Here is a 25,191-nt window from a genome sequence, read left to right as displayed (position 1 = left end):
CCCAAGACAACCATTACACAGGCACCGGCTACTGGTGAGCCAGGAAGGAGAGGGATCCGCCAGCCAGGAGTCTGGCACACAGATGAGGGTGGGAAAGGAGGTGGCAGGAGGTGGTGCTGGGGCTGCTGAACCCACAGGACATGCTGCTAGAGGGAGCTGGGCTCCTGGGTGCCAGCTGCAGCAGCCGGTGGCTTTCGGTGATGGTGTTTGTGCCAGGTGCTGCCCGGGATAAGCGAGCATCAGCAGGTGTGGGCCACATTCCTGACTCTCATCGGATGTCACACCTGCACCTGGGCCACCAGGACCTGGACCTGCCCCCCAGGCCACCCCTCCAGCTAGTCCTGTCTGCACCTGGCAGCACAGAACGGGCACCCCAGCAAGCACGGCCGAAGTGGTGGCACCCCAAAAAGCATGGCAGAGGTGGTGGCACACCAGCGTAGAGGGCAGAGGTGGCGGCACCCCAAAACTACAGGTGGCAAGAGGAGAGTGGTGACTTTTTTTCTGTTCAGCCATGGTGGCACCCTGTGCTGATGGTGTCCCAGGGAACCCCGGGAAACATCCCTGCCGCAGTGCGGAGCCACAGGAGCGCAGGGACCCCGGCAGCACCTTTCGCCCTACAGATCAACCCACAGCCCCGGCTACGGCTGAGTCACTCTGTGTCATTGTCCCCTCCTCCGCAGTGCTGCCTGGCTCCGGAGGGGTGCCACCGTGCGGGAGAGGACCAGGGCTGTGCGGGGGACACCTGGCAGCGCTGGGAGGTGGCTGTGATCCTTGCCAGTCCCCCTCCCAAGCTGGGTGGTGAGGAAGAGGAGGGTACACTGGGCGGCAGGGGGACCACGTGGCTCCTCGCAGGATGAATGGACATGACGATGGTGGGGTCTTTTGTACACACCTGCTGGTCCAAACTGGTGCAAACTGGGTGATAAATGCAGAGGGAAGCTTAGCTCTCCTTGGCCTCTGCAGCCACTGCCTGTGTTGCAGGGTGGACGCACGTCTGCGTCACCCAACCCGCAGCAGGCAGAGACCTGCGCGAGCCCCTGGCTGTGCAGGCAGGTGGTGGCAGGGCTGTCCCTTGTCCGGCACCTTCCACACCAGCCCTGCAGCCTGTCCCAAGCCCTGGGGACTGTGGCCCAGCTCTGTAGTGCCAAATACTGGCGGGCAGCACTTTTGGGAGTGCCCTCTAGAGCAACGCCGGCTGTGTGCAATGATGCGATGGCACATTTGCAACCCCGCAGCCCATGCGAGACATTCCTGACGGCCTCGGGGACCTCCCGAGCTGCAGGCACAAGACCGCAGCCCTGTGCTGGTGCGGGTCCGGCCGATGCCGGATGAGTGCGGGTGTGCTGGCAGCGCTGCTCACCTGTAGTTGGTGCTTTTGATGGGGGCCCACGTGTAGGTCCTGAACACCTCGTCGATGTATTGCTGTGGGTCAGAGGGAGCCAGTCAGGCCTCCGTGGTGCCAGGACCCTGCCGGCACGGCGACACGGGACCCTGGCTCCAAGCCCAGTGCCGGACACAGCCCCTCACTCCCTCCCGCTGGGGCTGGGCGCTCAGCGCAGCCCTCGTTTCAGCTGTGACCCCCTTCCCCTGCAGTGTTACCTCATCCAGGGACTTGATGAGGGTCTTGATGAACCTCTGCCCGTCATTCCCATCAATCATGCTTCTCCGGATCTGGGGGACATGGAGGCATGGAGGAGGCAACTGAGGGCCACAGAGCCCAGCCACAGGCCAGCAGGCACTCACCCCAGTGGGGTGGCACTGGGGACCCGCGGAGTGCAGGGGTGAGGGATGAGCAGCCTGGGGGTGCCTCATCATGCTGGCACCCAGGGGACAGTGACCCGGCTCCTGTCCCCACCGCAGCCCCACGGGAGCTGTGCCGTAGGACAAGGTGCTCCCCAGGGCAGGCTGGCGGGGCTGAGCGCCCTTTGCAACTGCAGATTGGGGGGCGAGGGGCAACCTGTACCCCAAAAGCTGCCCCCGGGTCTGCCCACCTCCTCCTTGTTCTCGTCCTCCAGCTCAGCATCCAGGAAGTCCAGCGTCACCGGCTCACGGAAATTGATGATCTGCAGGCAGAAAGGGAGAGCTGGGGAAGGGCTCAGGGCTCCTGCAGCCGCCGCTGAGTCCAGGCAAATTCATCACAGTTCCCACAATTAGCTCCTAACAACCCCAGGAAGCTGCAGGTCCCACAGGGCCTGGCTAACCCCCGCTGCTGCCACCCCAACGGGTCCCTCCTCACCTGGGGCTGCAGGTTGGGGTGCAGCAGGACGTAGCCGTTCAGGTCGATGGCGAAGACGTAACCGTTTGCCCCCAGCTGCAGGAGGACAGGAGGAGGGATGAGGCCGGCCAGGCGGCTCTGCGGCGTGCCGTGCTGTGCCAGTGCCATCACCCTCACCTCTGCAGGCAGAGCTCGCCCCACACCGGCCCCGGGGCTCAGCCTTTTCTATCCATCTATCACTATTGTCAGGTCAACACCATCTCTCACCCTGGCTCTGGATTTTGCCCGCTGCCCCTTCCACCAGGCTGATAAGATTTATTCCCCGCTGACCCTGCAAGGGTTTCGTCTCTACTCTGGGTCCCAGAGCATCACCCAGCTCTGATCCCTACCCACCTGCCTGCCCCGGTCCCTGCCTGCAATCACAGCTTCTGCACCCTGCTACCGCCAGCACTGCTGGAGGTGCTACAGGGTGCTGGGGACACAGCTCAGGGCTCCCTGCAGCAGGCTCCCACATTGGGCTCGGGCAGCGCAGGGCAGGGATGGAGGGGAAAGGGGACCCCACGCACGTTGTAACGCGGCGTCAGCCTCTTGATGTCGTTGAGAGCCACGTCGATCCCCATCACGCCCAGGATGAGCTGGTTCTGGAAGGAAGAGCGGGGAAGGAGGCAGGTGGGAGCAAGGCTGTCACCCGCCACCGCCAGCACGGAGACGGGGCAACAGGAGGATGGACCTCTTCTCCCTCCGGGGACGTGTGGGTCGGATCCGGACACCGCAGGGGCACAGGGTGGGATGTGCCAGTCCCCAGCAGCCCTCCATGGGACACTGCACCCCCCAGGGAATTACAGCTGCCAGCTGTCCCCATTGAACCGGGAGAGCCAGCCAAGGCCATTTTAGGTCCTGGGCATGGCAGTCACCCCTAGTCTCACCCCAGGGAGGGGGTGCAGAGCAGGCAGCACCCCAGGGATGCCAGTGCCCCCCTCCCTGTAGCCATGCACCCAGCATCTGGGCACCCTCCCCACCCTGCCATGGCCCCACACCGGGGGTCCCAGTGCGGCCAGGGTGGTGGCAGCCACAGTCTCCTACCTTCCTGTCACTGCTGTCCTCCGTCAGGTTGAACACCGGCAGCGTGCCCGTCACCACCAGGCCCAGCCCCTGCACAAAGCACAGAAGGGTGTCCCACGGCCCCTTGCCTGCTCTGGGACCCGGAGCCAGGGGTGGGTAGCAGAGGGGGGATTACCCCACCTGGCAAGGGAGATGGGGGCATGTGCTGTGCGGGACCCTGGGGCCAATGTCGCCACCCGCACCCTGGGGCTGGGGGTCCTTACCAGGGCATCCTGGTAGACGTTGGTCCACTGAACCTGCTTGGCTCGGTTCCCTGCCAGGACCATGGGTCTGCCCAGCACGTCCAGGTACTCCTGCAAGGACACAGCACAGACACGACATGGGAGCCAGATGCCTCCCTGCTCCAACCTAGTGACACTCCTGTCCCCATGCACGTCCCAGAGATTATTAACAGGGTGCTTGGTGCCGGTCTCCAGCTGCAGGCTGGGCTAGGGGACAGGGCTTGGCAGCTACCAAACCTGAGGATAACGGCTCCAGCTGAGAACTGAACAGGACTGTCGAGATGGAAACAAGGTGCTGCTCACCATCAGCCATGCACAGGCAGGGCAGGGGGTCGCCCGGCAGCGCCAACCACACACCCCCCCCACCGCCCAGCCATCCCCACGGCTGGGCTTGCTCCATCGCACCTCGACCATGTCGCCGCTGTCTCCCTGGCTGCCACTGCCAGCCTTTCGGGATCTTCTCCCAGGCAGGTTTCCCTTATCCTGGCTCACCTTGCCAAGGCAGACCTCTAGGCGGGTGGGCAGCCCCTGTGCCACGGATGCCAGCCCTGCCCCGAGGGGCTGCCCTGCTCGGGGACCCCTGTCACCTGCCCACCACGGCACCTCGTGTGCATCTGATAAATAAAAGGCGCAGAGGGATGGGGTGTGGGGTGGACAAGCCTGGCTCTGCCGAACAGGGTGGTGCTGGGGTTGGCCCTGCCTGCACTTGCTCCCTGCCTGCGCTCAGCTCTGCTCTGTGCTGATTAACGCCTGATGTTTCATAATTAGTCACTCAAAAGACAGCAAGTCCATGGGGAGCTGCAGAAGATGAATTACTTATTTCAATAGCACGAGGCCTGCCTAAGAGCTCGGCTCGGCTCCCCAGCTCCCCGCCACGCTCGCCGCTAGCCTTTGGGCTCTCTGCAGCGGGGCTGGGGCTGCCTGAGCGCACCCCCAGGCAGGGCACCCCGGAGGGCAGCTCTGCCTGCGGCTGCCAGGCGGGCACCCTGCCGTACCTGCGTGTTGATGCGGATGGCGCCGATGGAGGGGATTTCGAAGTAGTAACCTTGGAAAAGAAAAACAAAGGCAGCTGGAGAGCCGGCTCTCTCCCTGTCCGGCAGTTTGGCTGTCCGGCTGTCCAGTCCTCCAGGGTTGCAGCCAGCACCTTGGTGGCAGCGGCACACACCAGAGCACCAGAGCTAGCCCCCAGGTGAGGGGTGAGCCGGGCGCCCTGCAGCCTCCCACGCCTGCCAGGAGCCAGCCCCGCTCACCTTTGTTGGCACAGGCCATCCACTGCAGCGGGGTCACGTCGTAGTTGTGCTGCCCGACGGAGAAGGTGAAGACCCGCACCTGTGGCAAAGCATGGCGGTCAGGACCATCCGCTGGGCACCCTGGTCTTCCACGCCCGGCGCTGCCGGCTGATGGCAACCTCCCCGGGGACACTGTGGCATTGCCTGCCACGGCCCGCAGACCAAGCTGCCCATGGCCAAGCGCAGGTGGGCAGAAGGTGGCTCCTGCGAACGCTGGCTGTGCTGGCAGCAAGGGAGCCCCTCTCTCCTCGCGTGGCCCTGGCCAGTCCTGTTCCCCAGCATCACTGTGTTGGCCCAGGCCACCTACTCCAAGGGTCCTTATGCTGGGCCATCACCGCACCCAGAGGGGTCTGTGCTCTCCGAGGGTCCTGTTTGGTCCAGAACGCCCTCACCCCACAGGTCTCCAGTTCCTGGGTGGCAATGCGGACCCTCCTGCCAGTTCATCTGCCCGCCAGCAGCCCTGTCCCCATGCTTGGGGTGTGCTCCCCTCGGGGCCGGCGTTCAGGGAGCCCACCAGCCCCATCTCCTCCCCGGCAGCCTGCTCAGTCCCATGCCTCCCGCACACCAAGGTGGGAGCTGGCTATAAAGGGCACCGGTGTGTCAGCCAGCCCATTACCAGGGCAGTGGCTTGGTGCAGGAGCAGGCTGTCGGGGAAGGAGGATGGTGATGAGGCAAATGAGGCAGAAGCCGGCAATAGAGCTGGAGCAGCTGTCTCCCTCCCTGGCACACAGACCCACAGCCCCTCACCGTCTTATTGGGCCAGTTGTACTTCTCAAAGACGTCCTGCACCCGGTCCTCGCCGCCGTCCGTGAACATCATGATCATCTTGTTGCAGTTGGCACGCGTGATGTTGGACTGCGGGGCAGAGAGACAGCGCCTGAGGCCGGACCCGGAATGAGCGGTGCCCAGTGCGGGGCTGGATGTGGCCAGGATGGCTGGCCCTGACCCATCTTGTTTCCTGGCCTGTTTCTCCTGGGTGAGGTGGCCGGCGTGAATGGGCAGGAGAAGGGACACTGTCTGCTTGGAAATGATGTGGCTACTGCCGCTCGGCACCTAATAGCACCATTCATCTTTCTTTATTTTGCCTCTGGCACGGTGTCTGGCTGGATCCAGCCCCCTCTGCCCAGCCCTGCTAACTTTTAATAACCCGGAAGGGCAGCGGCTCCAGCAAAACCTCAGCTACGGCATGCCGGGGGGTAGGATGTCCCCCCTGGCATTGCAAAGGAGGACAAGGAGCCCTCCGCATGCCGAAGCCCCAGGCACTGGGCAGCAGCCGGGTGCTCGGAGCTCTCCCATCGCCCCCAGCACCCACGGGTGCACTCTGCCCTCCCCAGCCCACAGCCCAGTCCCCAGCTCACGTTCTGCAGCTGGTCGAAGGCATACTCAAAGCCAGCCTTGTAGTCAGTTGTGCCCTTGGCCACCATCCCCTGCACATCCTCCTTGAAGACCTTCTTGTTCCGGATGTTGGCCTGCACCAGGTGCTTGAAGCACGACACTGGCTTCGCCTTCTCATTGAACTGGGAGGCGAAAGGGAGGGGAGTGGGTTGCAGAACGGGGATGGGGGCAGCCCCGGCAGGTACAAAGCACCCACCACGCTCAGCTCCCACGGGTGAGAGGCAGCCGGAGCATCCCATGTCCCACGTCCCAGGGATGGCCGATGCTGAGACCAGGGCTTAGCTTGGGCCAAATCCAGCACTGAGCCACCCAGCATGGCTGCCAGGAGTGGGTGCTGTCAGCTCACCTGCACCCTCGCTTCTGCAAGACCCCCCGGGCTTGTGCAAGCGGGCGTGCCATGCCGCGCCGCACCATGCTGGCAGTGGGAGCAGGTGCTGCCTCTCACTTACGGCTTCATTTGCTGGCAATAGGGCCCATTCATTAGAGGAGCAGCGATCCAGCTAACGGAGCCAGGCCAGACATGTTAATTAGTGCCGGCGTGCTTGCGGCCAGACAGGGGAGGGCCGGCATGGGCTGGGCGCCCAGCAATGCACAGATGCGGTGGCACGGCCACTGTGCTGCGTGAGGTCACGGGCTGGTGACAACGCTGCGGAGGGCATGATGTCACTAGCTGGTGACAGACAGGAGGTGGCTGGTTGGGATCGCCCCGGGAGCATCTCTGCCAAACGCCCCATGATTGGGGCAGCTTTCGTTCACCACCACGTACAGCCAAGCCCTGAGCAGCCGTTCCCTTACTTATGGGCAGGTGGGTGGTTAAGAATTAAAAAAAACGGCATTTCTCGCTCTGCAGAGCCCCTGGCCAGGTGGGTCTGGGGGCAAAGGGCTCCCATAGTGGGGAACTGGGAGCTGCCCAGGGGTACAGCCCTGCCGCCCGCCCCGCAGCACTCACCGAGGCCACGTTGACATAGTCATCATCCGAGAGGGTGTCCAGCATCTCATAGACCGAGGTCTTCATCAGCTTGAGGGTGAGGCCGCTCACGCTGCCGCTCCTGGTAGAAGAGAGGGATGCTGGGGGCTCGGCAGCGAGGGGGCACAGGGCTCCCCGCCAGCGCTGTCCCACGCAGCTTCCCCACGGCCACCGGTGGACAGCGGCACCCCGGCGAGCTGTGCCACCGTCGCCCCCCCACCATGCACTCACACGTCCACGATGATGACCATGTCCTTTGGGGAGGAGGCACCTTGGATGTACCTGCGGGGTGCAGAGGGAGGGTCAGCGGGGTTGACTCATTTCGGGGGGGGACCCCGACCCTCCTGGGTGAAGCCCGAGAGCAAAGCTCTGCCACAGCACGGGCGGCCGGGGAGCTGTGCCAAGAGTGCCCGTGCACCCATGGCTGCGGTGACCCCGGAGTGAGGAGCAGGGACGAGGCAGTGGTGGGCGAGCGGAGGCGAGGATGCGGCACGGCGCGGCACGGCAGACCGCCAGCGACCCGCCGCTCCGTACCGTATCAGCCTAATGAGCTCTAAATGCTAAACTCTTCCATCATCGCAGGCCCTTTTCTGCACGCTGATTATGCTGACACACACATCCATATTAAGATGCTATTTACCCCCCTAGTAGCTTCAAAGGCCAGGCTGATTAGGTTATTTTTAGCTACGAGGAGGAAAAATAATACTACTACGTAAATCCTCCCCCCTGAAAACAATTAGGGAACCCTTCCTCGCCCCTCAAAGCACACGGTCCTGCTCCCGGTCCTGCTGTGCCGTCCTGCGTGGGACAGAGCCGGTGCAGTGCTGAGCATCTGTCCCAGCGATGGCCGGGCACAGCCCAGCCTCCTGCCCCACCACATGGGGCCTGATCCTGCCATGGCTGAAGTCCAAGGGAGCCTCATTATTGGCTTGATCAGGATCAGGCCTGACGCAAATTAATTAGTGTGTTGTTAGTATCAATTACTCACCATTACTGGGGAGGACCGGGGAAGGGGCAGGCTCTGATTGCTAATCCCAGGTCCTGATGTTTCCTAATTACAAGTGATTACCCAGGCGGGATGTGGGATAAGGGATGCTGGCGTGCCGGGGCTGCCCTGGTGTGGGTGCCGCAGCCCCCCAGAACCCTCTCCTCATGGCGGGGGGCAGGACGGGCAGGCAGCTGCCCGCAGGCTCCCTGCCAGCCGGCGGGGGCTGGAAGGCTCGGTGCCTGCCCCGCTCCCCAGGGCTGGGCTGTCGGCGCGGCACGGAGCCCAACTAAGATGCCGCCCGTAATGGGTTGTGGCAGCGCATCCATCTCCGGCTGCCCCGCTCAGATGAATACCCCCGGCTCCGCGGGAGAAGGCTGTGGTTAATAGTGCCATTCATCAAGGGAGGGGAAGGCAGGCGAGCGGTGCCGGTGGCCCCGCCGAGGCTGCGGGCAGGACGTGGTCCCTGCCGGACCCGGCAGCGGAGCGGTGAGGGCCGTGTGCCGCACCGGACCCCGGCGCGAGGGCAGGAGAGGACCCCAAAGGGGCGTCCCTGGGGTCGTGCTGCCCCTCCTGCACGAAGGGTGCTGCTGCTCCTCCGTGGCTGGGTGGGCAAGCGGGTGGCTAGCCTGGCTGGTGGGCAGGGAGCCGGGCTAGCTGGGCTTGGTAGCCCTCCTATGCACCAGCGGCCCCCCCGAAATGGCCTGCCAATCCCGCCCCCGCCAATAACCCACACGGATGCCTCGGCGGAGAACGATTAATAATTAATGTGGAGCAATCACGGACAATTAACCATAGTAGCAGGGCCACTGATTTTCTGACAAGGAGAGGGGGCAGCTCCCAGTGCGGGCAGGGGGCTGGGCAGGGGCTGCTCCCCTGGGATACAAGGGCTCCCTGGGCACATGCTGGAGACCCGCACCCACTTTCCTCTCCATGCCCGAGTTTTTAGGCAGCAACCACGGGCAGGACAAGGGCCGCAGCTCCCCCAGCCCCACGGGCAGCATGATAATTAGCGCTGGCAAGCCGGCAGGTCTACCTGGGCTAAGGGGAAGTGATTCAATCTCACCTCACTTGGTGCGTGGCTAAATGGCTGCTTGCAGCTATCGCTTAACCACAGCCTGGCGCTGCCTGCTCGTTTCTCTCGCCACCCTCCCGGCTCATGGCTTCTGAGAGCGGGAGCCGAGAGCCACGGCTCAGATGCCCCTGCCCGTGTTACTGTGTCCGTTTGCCAATGCCAACCATGTGTGAAATGAAAAGGGGAGGGACGTGGCTGCTCCCGGCCGCGAAGGGACCCCCTCCCCACCTGGCACCCCCTTACCAGGGCCGCCTGCGCACGTCGTAGAGGTCGATCTTATTGGGGGCTCTCCACGGGGTGGCTGCGGGGGGAAGGCAGGTGGTGAGTAAGGTGAGGCTGTCCCGGGGTGGGGGACACAGCGGACCCGGCAGAGGGATGGCCAGGGCCGAGGAGGCGGCAGGCTCCGGCTGGGAGCTCACACCAACCGGGCTTTGGCACAGTCCGGTTACGTGTGCCAGGCGGCCCCCAGGGCCGGTGCCAGGGGATGCTCGCCCGCATCTCATGGTGAGAAGGGCCCGGGCTGCCCTTGGCCAGTCCCACCCCCCGGCAACTGCCCCCTGCCGCCCCCCAAAACGCACCGGGGTAGTAGCGAGTGACGCCGGTGGCACTGCCGAACACCTGCCACAGCAGGGAGGGATCCTCCTTCCGATTCTCAATGAAGACGTCCTCCAGCGCCTGCGTCCAGTTCAGCTCGTTGAGGATGACGGTGGCTGCGGGAGACAGAGCCAGCGGGTGGGAGGGTGGGGGGGGGGGAGCAGTGGAACTGGTGGTGGGCTGGGGTGTGACGGGGACCACAGTGTCCCCACAGTGATGGCAGGGAGGGAGAGGCAGTGTGTCCCCTCTGCCCCTTCCTACGCAGAAGCCCGGAGGGGCTTTGCAGCCTCTCCCGCATCCCCCGGTCCCCTCGCTCCCACAGGGCTCCAGCATCATCCTGATGTCCCTTGTCCCCAAAGACCCGAGCCACCCTCCAGGGCTCCCCCGAGCGCTCACCATCCCCATCCCCTGGCTCTGGGGCAGGGACAGCCACCCCTAGGGATAGCCAGCTTGCCATCTCACGCCCTTCCCAGCAAAACACCCCACTCCTCCCGCCACCGTGCCAGCCCTGCTCCCTGGGGACTGCCACCAGCTGGGAAACCAAGAGGTTGTGTCCCTGCGGGGCTGCGCGGAGCCTCCCGGGCCCCGCTCTGCATTCCCGCTGGCCCCCGCACCTGACGCAAAAGCAATTAAGATGCCAGCAAACAGCAGTTTTAAATTATTCAGCTATTAAAGCAAAAGATAAGCTGCCGGCAGCCCCAGCCTGTGATTAATCAAGAGGGGCTGGCGGAGCGCAGGGGGGGGCAGCGTGGCAGGTATGGGGCCGGCCAGCCGTCGGGGACGCTGCCTCGGGGACAGTGCGATGTCCTGGCGCTTACAGGGCCCTTTGGGGCACCCTGATCAGCTGGGAGGCCCCAGCACCCCCTGGCAGCCTGTGCTGGGCCACCCCGGGACCGTGGCGTGGAGGAGCCAGCTGAGCCGCTGCGGGCAGGAGTGGGCAGCTGGCAGCACCCCGAGGCCAAGAGCTGCTCCCTCCTGGGGGAGCCTCAATGCATTTTTGGGGTGCAAGAGCTCCCAGGAGCAGCCCGTCTCCTCGGCATTGGGCAGAGCAACCAGTGCGGTGCTGCAGGGAAGCCGGTGTGCATTTGAGTAGTATATTTAGCTCTCCTAAGGCTTCCTCCCACACTTGTCCCTCCTTGAAACGCTGTCATCACCCGTTCAAGTCCTCGCCATGTACCCGAGGTGCTGGCGGGATGTGGACAGGTTTCACCCAGGGTGAATCACGGATCCCTCCATCCCAGCACCCCTGCTGAAGAAGACTTCTCCTTCCCTCAGACAGCTGTGCCTTCAAACTACAATTTACTCCATCCATATCTCCCCAGCCATTTCTCAGCACCGTGCCTACACAGAGAGCTGTTATCTGGGCACTGAGGATGATTTCTTGTTTGGATCTGTCACAGGACGTGGTTTTTCCCAGGAGAAGGGGCCACGAGCAGGCTGCCAGTCTCCTGCCTGCCTGGAGCAGCCCTGGGCAGTGCTGCCAGCCTTGGCCGGGCACCGGGCTGGGCACGGACATGTCCCAACAGCCCCGGCACTGTCTGCACCCCCAGGCCCTCGGGGCCCGTCAGCTACACCAGGCTTGTGCCGAATGTGGCTCCCATACCCTCCCTGCACACAAACACAGCCCGTATATCATCCCTGAGCGCAAACACAGCTCCTAGACCATCCCTGTGACCAAACACAGCCCCCATACCATCCCTGCACACAAACGCAGCCCCTATACCCTCCCTGCACACAAACGCAGCCCCTATACATTCCCTGTGCGTGGAACGATGAGCTATTGCTCACCAGATGGGTGTCTGTGGTCGGGATGGCTCCTGACCCCCTCAGCTGAGACCAGAGCTGCCAGCCCCCCCGGAGACATTCCCATCCCTGTCCCCATCTCATTGCTGTCCCCATCAGGGTAAGCCAAGCCCCGCCCCACCAGCGAGCGATTGCAGATTTAATTAAAAATGGCACAGTAAATAAAACACATATAGGATGTAATTTGTGTGTGTAGCGAGGGGTGACGGCGGAGGGCGTCTCCGCAGTGGTTTAATTAGCGTGCCAGGCAGCGATAGTGCCTCTTCGCCGGGTCCCACCGGGGAGATGCTCCCTGCCTGCAGCTCTGCGGGCACCGGCCACGCTCGCCGGTGTCCCCAGCAGGAGAGGACACATGGGTGGCCCCGTGCCTGCACCCCAAACCTGCTCTCCGGGGTGCAGCAGCTGAGCACCCTGCCCTGCATCCCGGCTTTTTGGAGGACGCCAGTGTGGCCAGACATGGTCTGATCCCTGTGCCCATGCGCTGCTGTGCCCGTGGCTGCGGCCCCTTTCCCTGGCTAGGAAGGGACTTTGGGAGGGTGTTCCCCCCATTGCGACCCCCCCCCACCCCTGTCCCCTCTCCAGCATCCCTCTCAGCACCCATGAGCATGTTAATCTCCAATTTGCTCTTGTCCCATGGCCGAGTGGGGTGATTTATGTGGCCGTGGCAGGCCATCAGCCATGCCATCGGCTGGCAAGCAGGGGTGAGGAATAATGAGTATTTCATCCCATGCAGCCCACCCCGCTTGCATGATGTGCTTCATTAGGTGCCTGGCCTGCGTTAGCTGGGTAATAAAACTAATTGCAAATTTCTAATCCGCTGCCACCGCCGCGGTGAAATCGTCACGCTGATGCGGCTCTGAGCATGGCCGTGCCGGTAACGAGCCCGTGTACCCGTAAAGCACCGCTCAGGGCAGGAACACGAGCTCAGCCCCCGTCACCACCGTGACTACACGGGAGCCCTCGGCAAACGCCACCGAAACAAGGGAGTGCAGGGACAGTGGTGCCCTCGGCGGTGCGGGGAGACAAGGGGTGCCCCCCAACAGCAGGGTCTGGGGGTGGGTGCGGGATGTGGAGCCTGGGTGCTGGAGGATGATCTCCGGCTGGGAGTGGTCCCCAGCTCAGTGCAGAGCAGCCACTAGAGGGAAATGGAGACCGCTGTCACCATGTGCCACCGCAGCAGGGCGAGGTAGCAGAGAGCTCTGGAAGCTCAGGGACTGTGTCACCTCCCGGCAGGGACTGAAGCTGGTGTGGCACATCTTATCCTATCCATCCATTCTCCTGCCTGGAGCAGCCCACTTCCTCCGGCAGCCACAGGGCACGGCCGTGGGGCTGACACCCCCCCGCACGCTCCCGGCAGCAGGGACTGCCCCGGGGTGGCATCGCACTGTCCTGCAGTCGCCCTCGGCTGCCTTCCTGCAGCACTTCAGCTACTTTTTCTCCCTTTTCATAACCTCAGCCCCAAGCAGCCCGGAGCCAGTGAGGAAGCATCCTTGCTTCACCCTCTCCCATGGCCCAGCCCCGTCTCGGTCCCTTCTGTGAGCAGGGAGGTGCCGCCTCTGTAATTGCTCCTGCACAGAGCTGCTCCGTCCCTCTGATCGTCTCCGGCACCCGCTTTGAACTTCCTCAAGCTTTGCTGAGCTCTTCTACAGGGAGGATCACAGCCATGTGGGCGCAGCTGAGCTTTACCCTGTGCCGTAATTACCATTTCTCCTTTGCTCTCCATCCCTTCCTAATAACCCCTAACCCCTGATTTGCCCCTTGGGCTGGTGCTGAGCTCTTGAGCATCCCTGGGGAGGGACATGTTGTCACCTCTGTCCTGACATGGTGACTCTGCCTCTTCTCGGTGCCTGCCTGGCTGGGAGCCAGCCTGCCCTGGCAGCGAGACCCAGCCGGGGCACCCCAGGGTGATGGTCCCCGGGGCTGCGGTACCCTGAGCAGGAGAGGTGGAGGCTGAGCCTGGCCTGGCAGCGCAGAGCAGAGCAGGTGAGGAGGGGCACTCACAGCCTTTGTAGATGTCCGTGGGGATCTGCACGGCAGCGTACGAATAGTTAACCTTGGTCTTGAAGTTGGCGTCATCAGTGAACTCCAGCTTCAAGGAGTTGGACTTCTCCCTCTCGATCTCTTCTCCATCGGGATCATCCTGGGGAAGGAGCAGAGCGCACGGGGTCAGCTGGGGGTGCCAGCCCTGCATGCATGCCAGAAATGCCACCGCCCAAAGCCCATCACCAAATATCCCCTTGCGGACACCGACAATGCTGGCTCTCATGCCAGATGTTGCCCGCAGCCTGTGCCAGCACCGGTGGCACAGGGGAGCGGGTGCTGGGAGTGAGTGGACACGAAGATGAGCACCGGTTACCTTTGCCTCTCTGGCTTTGTCAGCACGGCAGGTATTACATCAGACAAAAAAAACCCCAAATCAAAAAAAACCCTTGAAAATCAATTAGCAGCAAAAGGCAACTATCAAAGAACAAATTAAAACGGAGTGCAGCTTAACGCTCTGTCAATAAGCAATGCAAACAATATTTAATTATGGTGGAGAGACGGCGAATTCCCCACTGCTGGCGCTGGAACGCACTCCCTCGCCTTCCCAGCCCTCCTCTCCCTTCCCAGGGAGAAGTATGGCACTGGAGGTAAAACCCCTCCGGCGAGGCAGGGCAGGGCTGAGCCAGTGCAGGCAGGATGGTCGGGTGGTTGCAGGCAGGGGGACAGGGTTGGAGCTGAGGTGCAGGGTCACACGGGAAGCAGGAGAAAGGGGGTGGCCTTGCTACAGAGCTGGGGAAATCGCCTCCACCATCCCACTGGGAGCAAAGAAACCCGGGAGAAGGTGCTGGCTCCGAGCTGCTGCATCCCTGCCATGGGCCCAGTGGCTGCAGAAGGCTGTTTGCAGCTGGCTGTGAGATGCTCAGGGTGGGGAGGAGGAGGAGGAGGAGGACGAGGATGCTGCAGCACCTGCCCTTTGTGCCCCTGGAGCTACATCTCCACTGAAGAGGGGCAGAGACGCCTGCCTCATCCGCGGGCAGGGACAGGCAACGCAAGGGCAAGGACACGCCAAGCCCAAGCTGGGGCACAGGACGGCTCCAGCCACCTTCCCCTGGTCCCTGGCTGTGGGAGCAAAAGGGGCAGCGCTGGGGGTGGCAGAGCAGGAGCGGATCTGGCTGCCGAGCCGCCCGGCGAGGGAGCAAATTCCCCTCGTGAAGCAGCTCAGTGCCTCTCCCTTTGTGCCTCCCCCCCGAGTGAAGTGCCTATCTCGGAGCCTGCGTAAGGCCATCTGATTGTGGTAGCAGAGATCAGCCCTGCAGAAAGGACAGCGGACGTGATTGGAAGTGTGAGCAGCTCCAGGCAGGGCTTGTGTGGGGATGGCTGCCTGGAGGGACGCCCCATGCCGTCCCGTGGCAAAGCACCCCGGCACCAGCGGGGCCGAAGGGTAGGGAACAGTCCCATCCTGCTGTCCTTGATGGGCCCATGCAAGCAGCTCTCCCACCGGCCAGGCTCCTCTTGACAAAACCCAGGGGACAAAAGAGCTGAATTTCTCATGGGAAAAGCCATATATTTAAAGAAAAATGATGTGTAGGGGAAATAAGCTACAAAGCTCGTTTAAAATCCACCCTGGCCTCCTCCCTGTTTCCCCTCTGCAGATGACGTGGAGAGATGCCACCTCCCCTGCGCCAGCTCTGGCCAGCCACCGAGGCGGTGACATTCCCCTGACATTGCGAGGGGTGGCCAAACCATTCGCCACAGCTCGGAAGAATAACAGGATTGATATGCAAGGTTTGGGCTTTAATTCCAGCCGACGGATTGCGAGTGTAAACACGCTGCCGAGCCGATCCTGGCATGGGGGCTCCAGCTGCCCAGAAAGCTGCTGAACTCAACTACAGCCGCAGTAGCCAAGTGGGAGTCGGGCAGGGACTGTCCCCACCTCCCCTGAGCAACATCGCCAAGATCAAAATCCAGATTACCCTCTCATTTTCATGTAGATCTGAAGAAAAGGCACAAACCCTACTGCCGGACCCCCTGCAAAGCCGCAATGCCACAGCAGAGCCAGCAAACTGGCTGCATGCCCATAGCAGCCAGGTCGTGGGCTATCTGGAGAGCAGATCCGGCCCCAAACTTGCCATTAATGTGGGGCTCAGGTCCCTGGGGGAAAGCGGTTGCACTCATAATAGTTCATCCCTACCAACCTCTCCGAGTACCAGACAGTGATTTAGAGGCGCCTGCTGAAAACAGGCTTTAGACGGGATACAGCTGTGGCCCCGAGGGTACCTGCAGCACCAAAACCTCTGCTTTGACACTAGAACCCTTTTTTAACGAGCCCAGCAGAGTCCTGGTGTCACTTCCCCACCCCTCCCCATCTCAAATCATCGGGGCGCCCTGTCCGGGTCCAGCCCATCCGCTGTCCCCCGCTGCAGCCAGGAAAATCCAACCCTCCTTATTTCCCCCACACTGGCATGGTTATTCTGCACTTCACCAGAGCTGGAACTACTGTATATAATTACTGCTCCTCTGTTTATCATTATTCCGTTATATCACCCACTTCTGAGGGGCTAATTTGTATTCTGCCAGGTTCGGCGCTGTCTGGCTGCTCTCATTCATGTAGCTGTAAAGAGGCATATGTATAGATCTCAGAGACAAATATACAGCTAGCTATACGTAGGACACTTCATGCATCACTGACACCTATACAGCAAACAGACCCACGGAAAGAGCTGATGTTATCCAAGCTACGTTTATCCTTTATCCGTAAATCTCCCGACCTCAACCGAGTTATTCCTGTTTAAGCCAGGCTGAATTTGGCTCCTGAAAGGGGGCCATTTCCACGCGGATGAAAGCAGGCAAAGCCATCACCAGCCCAGGCAGGGATGCTAGGCTGGGGCTACAAGTTGCCACCTTGGGAAGGCCGGAGGAAGAAATTCTGCATTAAATTTATATTAGAGCAAAGGAGAAGATGATTCAAGTTCTCCTGGATTTACACCAGTTTAACTGCGAGCATCTCGGCAGGCCCCCAGCCAGATTTTGCAGCATTTCTCATCATTACATTTCAAAAGAACTTGGAAACATCTATTTTTCTGTTAGAGTATGTACAACGTAACACAAATAGATGCTACAGTTTGAATATATTATTTGCTACACACCATTAGAAATCGACTCCATGGCAATATATCAATATTATACATATTTATTGCTTCAGCGAGAAGTCATCACGCGCCAAGAGCTTTTGCCATCTTCAGTGCTTTAGCAGCTGGGTTGCCAGTCAAATGTTTTCTCCTGAGCCTCCCAAAACGACAGACAGGGGGCAAAACCCAGGGATGCCCCAACACCCAGTGAGCACCAGTGGCACCACCCAACAGCTTTACTGGAGGCTGGCACGCTCTCGGCAAGTACCTGCCCACCATCACATCCAGGCTGGTGCTGGCTGAGGAGAGCCAGCCTGCCCACGGGCACAAGGACTATTGGGGGGTCCCCACCAGCGACGGGGTTCGGAGCTGCGGATCGAGCCGGGGATGTGACCTGGCACAGCAGCGATGCCTTGGCCAGGCAGCTCCTGTGGATGCAGACACCCCCGTTCATTGCTCATCTCCATGGGAACGAACCATCACAGCTAATGATGACTGCTTAAATGGCAGCACTGATGACAAACACGGGGCCGATCCGGCGGCTGCTCCGGGATGCCAGCTGGGGTTTCGCAGCTCCGGACAAGCCGGGTAGCCACGGCCTTCCCCCACGGTGCTCCACCGGTACCCCCGGCACCAGCAGAGCTCCTGCGAGCCGCAGCACCCGGACAGCATCCCTGCATCCCACGTCCTGCCCCACATATGCCCGATCAAGAATATATCTCACTGAGATCCCAACACATCCTTTTAAATTTCCCAGGGGCACTCGTCCATGTTAAGTCTGGAAAAGCCAGCGAAATATTCATATCAACACACCATGATTACTACTACTAATGAATATAAATGCCAGCCCCCGGCACGTGGCTGAGAAACTCCAGGCCCGTGCAAAAGGGCCCTTCTCCTTCTTAAATATCTCAGCTTTTCCTGAAATGCGGCAATTTAATACCAGGGAGGGAGATGGTGTGTTCTCCAGCCACATTCCTGCTTTTATAGCAGCCCAGGTTATAAATAACAATCAGCCTCTCCCGCCAGCCTGCTCCCCTATCCCCCTTAGCTTTTTTTAATCTTTGCCAAAGGTACTGTTTAGAGATCTTTCTAGACCATTTATTTTTAAATTACCAGCCAGAGGAGAGAAGAAGGGAAAAAAAAAGAAAAAGAAAAAAGGCAAAAGAAAGAAACTTCTGGGGCTGATAGCTTATCGGGAGGAAATCCAAATGTCACATTAGTTGAGAAAGTTGGAAGATTAAATTTTCCAACACCCTTCATCTGCTGCTGACATTTAGGGGCTTTCTTTTCCCTCCTCCCTCTCCTCGCTGCGTCTCCCGAGCGGGGCGAGCAGCGAGCAGGCAGCCCCTGCCTGCAGCCCCTGCCTGCGGCCGGGACTGGCGCCACGCTCTCCCCTGCCTCTCCTGCACTGGAGGGTGCTGAGGCTGGCACAGAGCCCCCCCCACCAGCCCCTCACTCTCAGCCCTCCCCGGGGACCTACAGCAGGTGGGTGCCAGAGGGCTGACCGTGGGGTGAGGATACCTTGACGGAGCTGTGCTGCTTTCCACCAGAGAATGGTACATCCCAGGGGATTTTGGCCTCAGCTGTGACTTAAGCATCATCCCCTGCCATAAATGCAATACTGAAGATGGAAAATTACTTTATTTCTGCGTTGTTTTGCCTGTGACACCCAACCGAGAGCGTCTGCTGATTTGAACGCTTCTCCCCAGATAAACCCCATAGCTCTTGCTAGCGGGGAAAGGGGAAAACTTCTCCGCTTCTGCAAACGTTTTGAGAGCCTTAGGGACCCTCAGGAAAATTTTCTGATGTTCCCATTTGTTAAAAACCACTTGGAAATCCAAAATCTGTTTAGGAAGATAGCGGAGCTGAGGTGCAAGCAAAATGAATAGGAAGCTCATTTCTTTCACTGTAGTTAAAGCCTGTGTAAAGCTTGTGAATAAGCCCCAGTTACGTTGAATAGGCATTGTCCATCAGAACGACTCGATTTCAGCTAGATCCTTCCCAATTTAAATATAAAAATTGAAGCTAAATAAAGAAAAGACAGAAAGAGCGTTATTTAGTTCCATTCAGATCTTCTGGTATCTTCTCCCTACTTTTTTCTTGCAGCATCACCTTCTTTCTCTTCATTATTTTTGCTGGAATTAAATTTGCTGGGATTTCACTGGGAAGCAGCAATGGCATTGATGGGGAAGAACCCTCCCTGGTGAACCCACAAACCTCAGCAAGAGGACACCCCCAATTTTGCTTGATTTTTCCCCAGAGGGGGACTGACGTCGGTGTGGCTGATCATGGATTTGCAGAGCTGTTCCTCCTCGATGACACGCCGCCTCCCTTGGGGAAGGGCCGGGGACCAGGGGGCTGAGCCCCGCAGCCCTCAGGGACACTGCACCACGCTGCAGTGCGCGGTTTCTTCCCGGTGCCCCGTGCGCCAGAAGGGCTCAGCGGGCAGAGCTCCGAGGTTGAGATGCCTCCTGTTTCCTAATCCTGCCTAATGTGACCAGGATGCTCTCCTCACTTGCAGAAACGGCTAATCCCAAAGCTAACAGCCAGGAGCTGCCAGCTTGGATCACTGCTGCTGACACCGGCTGGGTGTGGGCAGCTGGGACCAGTCAGGGTAACACTGGGTATGGGGACGTCCAGCTCCCCTGTCCCCTGCCCCACAGCAGTGATGGCAAATGCTCTGCCCAGCCCGATGGATACATCAGTCCTGCTCCTCGGTCCCCCGGGCAGGGAGCTGCCCTGCTCCCTGGGCTGTATCCTCTTGCTTTGACCGCCAGCCAGTTTTCCCTCCATTTCTACCCAAAATCCACTTTAATGCATTTTAAGCCCATTAGCTCTGTCGTCTCTGGAGCAGCCATGGAGAGCAGGATCCTCCCCTCCCTCCTTTGGCAGCTTCCCCCTGGCTGGGGAGGGACAGGAGACATCCCCTGCTCCAGATGAGAGGGACCCTGAGCAGGGAGACCTGCTCGGGAAAGCAAGAGCCCTCCGCTTTGGTCACAGCATCTGCCCGACCTCTCCATCCCACCTCCCAGACTCTCCATCGCTCCGTCGTCCCCTGCCAAGGAGCCCTCCTGCTGTCACCGCCTGGGGACGATGGCACCGGTGGCTTGACAGTAACCGCTTTGCCGGCACCCATCCTCTGCTCCAGCCTGCCCCCAGCTCTGCTCTGGGGCATCACCTCCAAGGAGGGGTGAGAGGACACCCAGAGCTCTGCACAGAGCGTGTCGCCTGAGCTGGTGGGACCCCACCAAGCCCCGATCCTCCCCTCCCCTCTGCACGGCACCTTCTGAAGGCTTGCAGGGTCACCCAAGCATTATTTTTTGGACGAGGCCATGTGGCTTGCAAGCAGGTTGCTGCCAATGCCACGTGCTGCCGCTGCTCCCATCCCACTGCCGTACCTGTCTCCTCACGGCACATCTGCTGCCGGCTCTGCTTTGGGGCAAGGAGTGGGCCGGGGGCACTGGCACTGGCTGGGGCTGCTCCGAAGCCCCCACCCTGCTCTGCTGGGGGCTCCTGGCCAGCTCCGAGGACACCGCGGCACACCCGCTCCCCAGCAGCACCGCGCCAAGAGCATCACTGACCCGGCGAGCCCCTATTTTGGAAGGATCCCACGGCATGGCACAACGCAGGAGCCAGGTGACCCGTCACCTGCCAGCAAAGTGGGGTGCCACGGGGCAGCAGCCTTTGCCGGCGGCCACGGCACGGCACCTGAGTGCCACCACCGTCACTGCGCGGAGGAGCCGGCAAATGCCAGCTCCCTCGGGAGCGCCGGGAGAACGGAGCTGTTGGGTCTGTATTTAAAGCGCTGATTGCCAGAAATCACAGGACGGCTGTGCTGGGAGGGGGGCAGAGAATTAGATACAGTCTCTAATTAAAGGTTTGCTCTTCATTTGAATTTCAGATGCCAGCTTTAATTTTAGAAACTTTTGCAGGCAGCGGAGCGACCTGCCCCCCCCGCCTGCTGCCAGGCCTGGTGCTGGCAGACAGATGCCGCCACGGCTCGTCCTGGGGGGGACAGGGCTGCGCACCAGGCACTCGCTGCCCACCGCAGAATCTTGTTACGCTGGCTGTAATGAACGCCGCGCCACGCGCCCCAGCCCCGGCAAGGGGCTCAGCCTCGGGACGGGGCAGTGACCGTGCTGGCGGTGCAGCAGGGACGGTACTCACGTATTCAGTGTCAGCCTTGGAGTCGTAGTACTCGATGTCTTCCTCCTGCGGAGGAAAGGGAGAGCTGAGTTAGTGCCGGGCAGGGACAGGGATGGCGGAGGGGTCCCTCCCCCTTACTTGTCCCCCTCAGCGCCTCCGCCATGCTGCTGCCAGCCACCACATCGCTGGGGACTGAACCCTGCCCGCCCCACGCCGTCCCTGGGACATGGTCGGGACCCCACATCCCCCTCATCCGCCCTCCAAGGACCGGCCACCGCCTGCCACGCTTCTCTCCGCTCACGGCTGTCGCCAAGCCGCAGCGTGGGGCCACGCGCAGCCTCTGCCACGGCCAAACAGCCCGGTGACGGTGCCACCGGCGTGACTGCGGCCTCTGCGTTGCCACCGGGTGGGAGGCTGCACCGTGTCCCTGTGCCCGGGATGCTTCGGTCATGTTGCAAGCATTGGGAGCCACAGGAGAGCCGGGCACAGGCTCCCCTCCCCGCATGGCAGAAACGGGGAGAAGAGCGGCCTCACTTCTGCAGAGAAATGCACGTTGTTATTTCGGGGTATTTAGAGCCTATTTAGGCAGAAAGGTCTGCTCGGATTCCTCTTCCCTGCGTGTCAGGACGCGAGGCAGCTGATAAAATTCCTAAAGAGGCAATTCGGAGAGCAGCAATGCTGTCACAACAGCGTTTCGTGTGCCATCAGAAGGGGTAATTAAAGGGCACTCGGAGACTCTTCTCTGCGTGCCGGGACGCGAGCGCGATGCCGGCGCACCGGCAGCCGTTGCAGCGCTAACATGTCTGCCACTCCATCAGCCGTCAGCTGCCGCCGCGCAAACCAGCCTTCCTCCCTGCGTGCACAGGCAGCGCTTTGGGATGATTATTGCTGTTCTTATCTAAGGAGGAAAGCGATCTGGGCCTAGAACAGAAACCCAGCCAAAACCTTAATGGCGCTCACTGCATCCCCGTCCTCCCCGCTCCTGCTCTGCTGCTGCCACTGCGGCACCCAGCCCGGCCACGGGCTTGTGCCGGGGCCGATGCCACCACGATACCCGGCCCAGCCCGGCCACGGGCTCGTGCCAGAGAAAGGCACCAGGAGGTCCGAGCAGCTTGCCAGGCAGCCGACACCACCGCTCCACCGTCCTGGCCCCACTGGGAGCTGGCACTCACTAACCCCTCGCCGGTGTTATCCTCCAGCCACAAACCTGCTCCCTAGAGCAGTTTGCTGCTGCTTCTCCAGGCTGTTAAGACACAAGACCGCCAAGAGGTGGCAAAGCCCCTGGAGCGGGGATGCTGCTCTCTCCGGAGCACTGGTGGCAGGGGGACCCTGGCGGGCTGCGTGGCCAATGGCCCCCCGGGATGGGGATTGCAAAGGGCAGTTTTGGCATCCTCCTGGGCAGACGGGCCAGTGCCTCCCATGGGCTCTGCGACTCTAATCACAGCGATAAGGCAGCACCAAGAGGGGAAAGTGAAAAAAAATCAACGCAGCATCTTCCAATTTCTGCTATTAAAAAGCCTAGTCATTAAGGGGATGTACTTATTAATTATCTGTGATTTGTTGTGAAATGCTGAGGGGGTTACAACAACAAGAAAAGGAAAAAAAAAATTTCTCTTTGGATGCCCTCCTCGCGCTGCTCCCGGCCCCGTGCACACCCCTGCCCCTCGCCGGCGCTGCCATCTCCCCAGGTCCGTGGCCATCTGCACTTCCTAATTAAAGGAACCCCCGGGAGACCCGTAACACAAACGAGCTAATTTCATGTTTAATGATCTTTAATCAGAAGTGAGTGTGACTAACAGCAGCCATCCAGAAGGTGCTTTGTTATTCATTTTATCTTTCATCAGCTCCTCTGAAAACCTCAAATCCCCTCCGACACATGATGGCCCCGCTCCCACAGTGGGTGAGAGGGTGTGAGGTGATGCTTGGGGAGGAGAGCCAGTCCCCTGGTCTTGCTTTCACCCACTCCAGTGCTCCCACGGCATGGCACGCACGTCACGGCATGGGTAGCAGACCTCCTGGAAGGACATCTCTCCCACCGCTTTCCCTAGGGATCACAGAGCCCTTGCCATACACTTTTTCAAACCCCTGAGACAAGGGGAGTCAAAAGAATCTCAGCAGACATAATTTTCCGCACGTCACCCCGATGATCCCAGGAGCAGCTGGGTGAGATCCCAGCCCCACTCCACACCGCGGCTGAGGTTTGCACACGTGAGACAGCACGTGTGGGACAGCCAGTGTCACCGTGGCCCTGGCCCCATGATGTGTCCCGATGCCAGGCTCCGCTCTCCTTGCCACAACCCCGCTGATGCTGGGGGTGGTTCATGGGGTGCGAGGGAGCCTGTGAGAGCTGGCAGGGCATCTGTGTCCTTGGCACCCGGAGGCTGGTGGAGCCAGTGGGAATTTATTCCGGGAATGAGGGACAGAGCCCTCGGAGATGCTCTAGAGAGATGCCGGGGGTGTCCCGAGAGGCAACATGGGGTCCTACAATTTCTTCTCCCTAATATTTGTTTTTTAAACTGCACTCGCCTTCTTCATGTAATCCTCTCTTCCTCCTCCTCTGGTCCATGTCAAACCCAGCACCCAGTCTGTGTAAATAGCACTGATATTTCTAGAGCCTTTCAGAATAAATACCAATAAAGAAAACAAGGGGGTGAAGATGTCGAGGGATTTCAGGGCAAAACATTGCCCCCGTCTCTTGCAAATGAGCCTGCAAAAAGTGCTCACTGGTTTGCATTGAAGGGCCTCGTAGCTGCTCCTCGATGATGTGTTAACCGCTGCCCATTTTCTCTCACCGTAATTGCCAAATGGCATCTGCGTAATAGCACTGCAAGTGCCGCGTCGCTAGCAGATAAGCATGGGATTATTTCAGTCTCCTAAACTCTCAGTGCAAGTTAGGGGCAAACAACTTTGGGAGTTAAGTGCAATTGCAGAGTAATCTGCAAATGCTGCTGAAACCACTGCCCAGGCTTCTCTGGCAAAGCCACCGAGCAACCACCGTGCCTGCATCAAACCTTCGTGGTTCGGTGTCATCGGGCAGCCCCCAGCCAGGGCTTGACCCATGTGGGACCTCCTGGATGGGGCTCCAGGGATGCTGTGTGCCAGAGTCTCCCTGGGGACCCTAGGTCCTGCTTGTCCCCCCGAGCTCTCCCAAGGGAGGACCCTGTTTCGGCACGGGGGCTCCCTGGCCACGCGGCGGTAGACCAGGTTTGAGCCAAAGGGGGGTTTGACAAGGAGGAGCACGGAGGGGGGGTCTCAGGTGGGCAGCGAGGGGCACTTCTCCTTGCCACCCTCTGCACAGTCTTCTCCAAGAGCACTCAAATAGGTCTTTTTTTCGCCTAAAACAATTACAGCAACTAAAAACAACACTAGAAAGGTCAGTGCTCTGCTATCTCGCTGCAGCCTGGAGATGTTAGGATGGAGGGGTGGTGGCCCAAACCTCCAAGTCAGCGGTCTAACAATGTGGCAATCAAACCACGTCACACACGCAATTGCCACTGCCCCGAAAAAGCCTTGGAAGGAGCTGTCGGTGGCACATCAGCTCCTTGCTCCAGCCCGTCCAGCTGGAGCATGCAGCCAGCAGGGACACAGCAGAGGGGCCATGGCTTGCTCTGCCCCTATAAGCTTTTCTGTAAGATCACCCGAGCTGGCTAATCCTTCTCCCACAGATTTGTTGTCCTCTGCAGGATCGCTCGCTGTCGTCCTGTAAGGGTCACCCTGCTGATCGCATGCCCTGGGGATGCTGCAGCTCCTCAGGGCGATTTTGCAGGTAGCTCCTGCTGCACTGCATTGATTCTGGTCCTTCTCAGCCCTCCAGCTGCGGGTTTCATTTCTCCGAGCGACACAGGTGACCCTCACGGTCAGGAAATCTCTTTCAAGATTTAATTGGCTTTGGAAGAGCTTGCAGTGGTTTGCCTTCCAGGCAGTTAGGAGGAACTCGGAGGGCGGTGAGGAAGACAAGCTGGATCCCAAGCCGACACCTGCCCGTTTCCCAGCTGCTGGATGGGGCCGGTGGCAGAGCCAGCATCCCAGCCCATGGCGTGCGGATGGGGACAAGCCAGCTGACCGGGATCTGTGCCTGCTCAGACCTGTGGGCAATTCAGCGGGTGGGGAGAGCAAGCAGGAGCCAGCGTGCCCACACAGCACCGGCGGCTCTGCTCACGAGTCCATCTGTCCTCTGCCATCAGCACTTAAAATGGGCAGTGAATATTTAGGGAGTTCTTCACATCCCTGAACCATTAAGCATGCAGAAATAGCACCAGATTTTG

At 60.4% G+C, this 25,191-nt stretch overlaps 1 protein-coding gene across 2 annotated transcripts in view; it reads right to left on the bottom strand.

Moving 5' to 3' along the window:
• CACNA2D2 (calcium channel, voltage-dependent, alpha 2/delta subunit 2) overlaps positions 1-25,191 on the bottom strand; it is a 200,840-nt gene that overhangs the window by 11,479 nt on the left and 164,170 nt on the right. For both annotated transcript variants that reach the window (XM_010561578.1, XM_010561579.1), the window contains exons 4-20: positions 20,948-20,992; positions 13,668-13,806; positions 9,848-9,979; positions 9,513-9,570; positions 7,441-7,491; positions 7,192-7,291; positions 6,206-6,364; positions 5,595-5,702; positions 4,809-4,887; positions 4,554-4,603; positions 3,541-3,630; positions 3,299-3,367; positions 2,782-2,856; positions 2,237-2,311; positions 1,992-2,063; positions 1,600-1,671; positions 1,361-1,422 (exon numbers count right to left, since the gene is read on the bottom strand). In XM_010561578.1, the coding sequence (XP_010559880.1) occupies positions 1,361-1,422; positions 1,600-1,671; positions 1,992-2,063; positions 2,237-2,311; positions 2,782-2,856; positions 3,299-3,367; positions 3,541-3,630; positions 4,554-4,603; positions 4,809-4,887; positions 5,595-5,702; positions 6,206-6,364; positions 7,192-7,291; positions 7,441-7,491; positions 9,513-9,570; positions 9,848-9,979; positions 13,668-13,806; positions 20,948-20,992 (1,436 nt within the window). The remainder of the gene's footprint in view (positions 1-1,360; positions 1,423-1,599; positions 1,672-1,991; positions 2,064-2,236; positions 2,312-2,781; positions 2,857-3,298; positions 3,368-3,540; positions 3,631-4,553; positions 4,604-4,808; positions 4,888-5,594; positions 5,703-6,205; positions 6,365-7,191; positions 7,292-7,440; positions 7,492-9,512; positions 9,571-9,847; positions 9,980-13,667; positions 13,807-20,947; positions 20,993-25,191) is intronic.

Source organism: Haliaeetus leucocephalus, unplaced genomic scaffold (genome assembly GCF_000737465.1).
Source record: "Haliaeetus leucocephalus isolate CR32 unplaced genomic scaffold, Haliaeetus_leucocephalus-4.0 Scaffold148, whole genome shotgun sequence".
NCBI lineage: Eukaryota > Metazoa > Chordata > Aves > Accipitriformes > Accipitridae > Haliaeetus > Haliaeetus leucocephalus.
Note: the sequence above shows the minus strand (reverse complement) of the source record. Positions and strands in the feature narration are given on the sequence as shown.